This window comes from Cyclopterus lumpus, chromosome 21 (genome assembly GCF_009769545.1).
Source record: "Cyclopterus lumpus isolate fCycLum1 chromosome 21, fCycLum1.pri, whole genome shotgun sequence".
NCBI classification, from domain to species: Eukaryota; Metazoa; Chordata; class Actinopteri; order Perciformes; family Cyclopteridae; genus Cyclopterus; species Cyclopterus lumpus.
Window position 1 is genome coordinate 3,435,822 of NC_046986.1, and position 5,589 is coordinate 3,441,410.

Below are 5,589 nucleotides of genomic sequence, written 5' to 3' on the forward strand. Positions count from 1 at the left end.
CATAAGATTCTTTTTACAGACATTCGCCGTCTTGCAGAGACGTGAGAATGTTAGCTAACGTGGACTAAAAATAAAAGAACCCAACAACTTGGTTTGGTTTAGTTAAACATCAGGTTTGTCTTAACGTGAGGTTTTTATTGTTATTTTATGTCAACGCAGACTTTTGGATTCAGTTGGGACACGAACAGAGGTCTCCTGGGTGAAGATCCTGTTTGTTTCACCCCAGATTCAACCGTGACCTCCTGTGACCTTACTGTGACCTCCTGTGACCTTACTGTGACCTCCTGTGACCTTACTGTGACCTTACTGTGACCTTACTGTGACCTTTCTGTGACCTTTCTGTGACCTTACTGTGAGGAATTCTGCAGACTTTGATTTGAGATATATTTGAGATGCGTCAAAAGAATTAATTATACGGGAGATGGAACTGGATTTAATAATATGAATTATTTAATATGACTTCTTGTCTTTGGCATTGGAGTTCTGTCTCGGCATCTATCCACCCATCCATCCATCCACCCACCCATCTATCCACCCACCCATCCACCCATCTACCCACCCACCCATCCACCCATCTACCCACCCATCCATCCACCCATCCACCCATCCATCCACCCATCCATCCACCCATCCACCCATCCATCCACCCATCCATCCATCCATCCATCCATCCACCATCCACCCACCCATCCACCCATCCACCCATCCACCCATCCATCCATCCACCATCCACCCATCCATCCACCCATCTACCCACCCATCCACCCATCCATCCATCCATCCATCCATCCACCCATCCATCCACCCATCCACCCATCCACCCATCCATCCACCCATCCACCCATCCATCCACCCATCCATCCATCCACCCATCCATCCATCCACCATCCATCCATCCACCCATCCATCCACCCATCCATCCACCCACCCATCCACCCATCCATCCATCCACCCACCCATCCATCCATCCACCCATCCATCCATCCATCCACCCATCCATCCACCCCAGACCCTCTCCTGGGCTTTTCTGGCTTTTCACCACATTGCTGGTGAGCTGCATTTATTCTCTCTTCCGTCTGCAGGTTTATTTATTTATTTTGTATTTATGTTGTTTCTGCTTCCATGTCTGTCCCCCACCTCTGACATGTGACCTTTCCCTCCCCCTCCCAACGGGTCCTGATAAGACCTCCGTGTCACATTATACCAGACCGCATCGTGCACCAACTTCCTCTTCCCCAGACTTCATGTTTTTCATCCTCCATTAGTTCAATGTGACTGCACCAAGCTGCTGTGCTGTCAATTATTTACACCGTCTTTGTCTGAGTTGCCGCGGTGCTCCGGCAGGACAGGACTTCCTTTTGCAGCTCCCGGCCTCCGCCGTCTGCACACTTCATTTCTTTCTTTCTCGCACTTTGAGCGACCCGTAAAAAAGTAGCTTTTCGGAACGAGAATAACTTTCGTTTTCTGAGGAAGTCAGAACTTTTGATCGACCTCCCGAGGTCCGCCGAGGCCGAATGAGCAGGTGGAACAACACGTAAAACCGCACTTTACTTCGGATTTCATTCTACTTTCTACTGCTGGAAAACGAGGAAGATCTCGTCTCGATAATAACAAAACTCCAATTTAAAATCATAGCCTGTAAACTAAAGAATGAAAACATGGTTTGAATTGAAGCCGGTCACAATTGCTCAGCTTGTTTACTAGAGATCGAGTCACCGATGATGACAGAGGGAACTATAAAGTATAAAGTGCATCGTTGGCTGGACGGAAACACTATCGACATGAACGCTTCCCGATTGGTTTGGGGGGACACTTCATGTCTGCATGAAGGAAGTGAGGAGCAATAATAATTGTATATGTATGAATCTCTGTCTGGGTCAGACCTCCGAACCAGAAGAGCTCCGTTTTCCGTTTAATAAAAGCTTAAAAAGACATTTAAGTGTTTCACTTGGCATTTGTTTTCTCTAAAAGGAGATTGAAAAGGTTCATTATCATTGGACACATCACTCCAGTTCCATCTATAAACCCCCCCGAATACTCCTCCGATCTTCAGCAGAGCAAATATGAGATCCGGTCTGTTGTGGTGGAGATTTACCCCCCCGCCCGGTTCATCCTCCTTGCATCTGTGTTGCAATCACTTCTTGATTAGAACAAGAGGCTCCTCCTGCAAACAGCGACTAACAAGCCGTGCTCGGCCCGGGCTGCAGGAGATTTACAGCAATAAGGTGAGGGGGATCGTTGGGGATCGTTAAGGACCCCCCCTCCCCCTCCCCCGTTGAGGTCGGGGAGGTGTGCAGACTTGTTTCACAACCCCCCACCCCCCCACCGTGTAAGAAACTAGAAGGTCTACTTTCTCCTTTATCTCGGCATCCAGAATCAGAAAAAAAAGGCATTTTGCGTAGATTCAAAATTTAATTATTTCTTTCTTTCAATACATACATAATATTTAGGGACGCACAGCAGGGAGCTGGACTCACTTCAGCCAGATGAATTTATCTCCAACATCTGCGTTATAACCAGACGCGTACTTCTTCCCGGGGAGCTGCAGGGACACAAAAACAACAACAATTAAAACAACAACAAAGAGGCTGTATATATATATATATATATATATTTATTTATTTATATAAATATATATATCAAATTATATAAATAAATAAAGATATATATATATATAAATATATATATATTTATTTATTTATATAAATATATATAAATATATCAATAAATAAAGATATATATATATATAAATATATTATTACATATACAAATATATGAGATATATATATATTTATATAATTATATATATATATATATAAATAAAGATATATATATATATATATATATATATATATATATATATATATATATATATTCAGTGTTGATTAGATGCTTTCAGCTAACTTCAATTGGAATAAATTCATTTCAGAAATAATATATATATATATATATATATATATATATATATATATATAACGCATGAGTGATGCAGGAAGTTTGCTTTTTTATAGATTAATCCGTCATGCGACATGTTGTTTTTTTATGACTGTGATTCAACGTTATCTTAATAAATTCCACGAAGGTTGTTGCCGACCGTCCTTCCACGACTTTACTCGGTCACGGTTCTCTCTCAGAACTAAATGTCAGGTCGCAGCCTCCTGTAACATTACGCGGAAAGTCTCCAGTCAATAAATAGAAAAGGTCAGGCCCGAATGTTTCCCTGCAAGACTGACGATACCAAAAAAAGCCTCATGGAATATTTTCCATATCTGGCATTTGCCACGGAGAGTCATTCAATATCTCAGCGGGAGGAGGAGGAGAAAAATGAAACAGAAAGGAGGGGAAATTAGTTCCAGTCGCGTAGACGCTGCGTCACATGGGGGCAAAAAGGGCAGAGGCGTAAAAATAAAAAGTATTTGTGAAGAACGGCGTCGCCTCCACGTTTGTTTTAATAAAAAGGGATCATCGCGAGGTCCTCGGATAACGACAAACATAAAGACGAAAAGGGCAACTCCTTCAGCTAATTAAGTGTTTGCAGTGGGGGGGTCGGTTATAAAGAAACACCATCGAACTCGAGGCGGCCGACACAACCGGCAGAAAGATTACCGAAGACGCTCTCGACGTCGTTATTCGCGTACGTTTTCTTTTTGGGCTTCCAGGGATGCGCTTGTGTTGTAAAAGAAGCGCCGTGCGGCTGGCTGTGGCTCAGGGGAGGAGGGGAGCGGGTCGTTAAGGTCGGCGGTTCGAAATCCTCGTCCTTTTGGGCTGTGCCGTCCGTTTTATACTCGCGCTCGAGCCGCCAAAAAAAGAAAGAAAGAAGCCGTAAACCAACTTTAATTATCCTTAAACTCGTAATTCACAGACTATTTTATATACAAGCCGTGTATTAAAAAGCATCGCAAAGAAACGAAAGGTTGACTATTTGAATTTGGCTGCAAAACATTTACTTTAAAAGACCGTTTGCCTCCACCGTTCATGTCTATACGACCGAGTTTATTCATTTATTTATTATTTGGGGGAAGCGGAGACGATCCTCTCGGCTCCGCGTACCGATCTGAAGGCGTAGTATTTCTCGTCGTAGTCGTGGGCCCCGATGGTGATCTCTGGGAGGAACTTCGGTATGTGGGTCAGAGTCGCCACCCGCTGCTTGTCTTCCACGCTGTAAAAGAGAGAGAGAGAGAGAGAGAGAGAGAGGACGTCAATAACAAAGTCTGCATGCTGATCTCCGGGGTTGGAGGACGGCATATAAAATGCAATCAAGGGGCCGAATCTGCATTTAAAGCTGCCAGCGTGATTCGTTTTCATGTCCTTTGCATATTTTATCCATTGAGGAGCGCGACAAACAAAAAAAAAGGAGGCCGGGGCCGGTGGATCGGACCAGACGCCCCCGTTTTCACGGGGTTCCTTTCTTCAACGTAATTTGCATTTTAAAATGTGGACTCGTCTGAACATCCCCCCTCCCACCTTCCCCCCCCCCCCCCTGATGACTCACAGCATCCTCATTTGGTGGTAGCTGATGTCGTCCTGCTCCAGCCACGGCCCTCCCTCAAACTTTGAGTATTTGATGTCATCTACCAGCTGTGGACGGGAACAGGAAATACATTTTAGGGATAAGAACATTTTTTTTTTAAATGACAAAAAGAAGAAGACCATTTACCATTTTGACATTTAGGGCTTTGGTCATATCGTAAGAGAACACGTCCGTCTTTTCGCTAAAGAAAAAAAAGAAGACACAAACACTCTTTTTGGGAAGGGGAAGCGACCACGCAGCAGAATAAAAGATGGCGTAACAATCAAACGTGACACATTTGATGGTTTTCACTCACCTGATTTGGGGCAAGAAAGAGTTCTTGTAGCTGTCCTCGATGCCCTTCAGGTACGACAGGGGCACGTTCTGCAGATGGGACTGAGGATCAAAGAGGTTCATGCTTTAATAAATATCATTTACATGCAAATAACATGTAAAAGCATGTAGAAATAACATGTAGAAGCATGTAGAAATAACATGTAAAAGCATGTAGAAATAACATGTAGAAGCATGTAAAAGCATGTAAAAACAACATGTAAAAATAAAATGTAAAAGCATGTAAAAACATAAAAATAACATGTAACAATAACATGTAAAGCATGTAACAATAAAATGTAAAAACATGTAACAATAACATGTAAAAATAGAATGTAAAAGCATGTAAAAACATGTAAAAGCATGTAAAAATATGTAAAAGAATGTAAAAATATGTAAAAATAAAATGTAAAAGCATGTAAAAACATATAAAAATAACATGTAACAATAACATGTAAAGCATGTAACAATAAAATGTAAAAACATGTAACAATAACATGTAAAAATAGAATGTAAAAGCATGTAAAAACATGTAAAAGCATGTAAAAATATGTAAAAATAAAATGTAAAAGCATGTAAAAATAACATGTAACAATAACATGTAAAAGCATTGTTTTTAGACGCTCTTGAACTTGGCGTTTCAGCATTACGGTGCGTGATGGTGACGCCGTGCGTCTCGCTACCTTGCCGCTCTGCTGCAGCTTCTTCTGCACCTCCTCGGCCGGCAGGTCCATGTAGATGACGAT

The 5,589-nt window shown here is 42.2% G+C and overlaps 1 protein-coding gene across 2 annotated transcripts in view; it reads right to left on the reverse strand.

The window, feature by feature from the left end:
• Nucleotides 1-2,392: 2,392 nt before the first annotated feature.
• ndufa10 (NADH:ubiquinone oxidoreductase subunit A10) overlaps nt 2,393-5,589 on the reverse strand; it is a 6,246-nt gene continuing 3,049 nt past the window's right edge. For both annotated transcript variants that reach the window (XM_034562495.1, XM_034562494.1), the window contains exons 5-10: nt 5,527-5,589; nt 4,827-4,906; nt 4,658-4,712; nt 4,493-4,578; nt 4,051-4,159; nt 2,393-2,542 (exon numbers count right to left, since the gene is read on the reverse strand). The exon at nt 5,527-5,589 is cut by the window's right edge and continues 59 nt beyond it. In XM_034562495.1, the coding sequence (XP_034418386.1) occupies nt 2,474-2,542; nt 4,051-4,159; nt 4,493-4,578; nt 4,658-4,712; nt 4,827-4,906; nt 5,527-5,589 (462 nt within the window). In that variant the 3' untranslated portion in view covers nt 2,393-2,473. The remainder of the gene's footprint in view (nt 2,543-4,050; nt 4,160-4,492; nt 4,579-4,657; nt 4,713-4,826; nt 4,907-5,526) is intronic.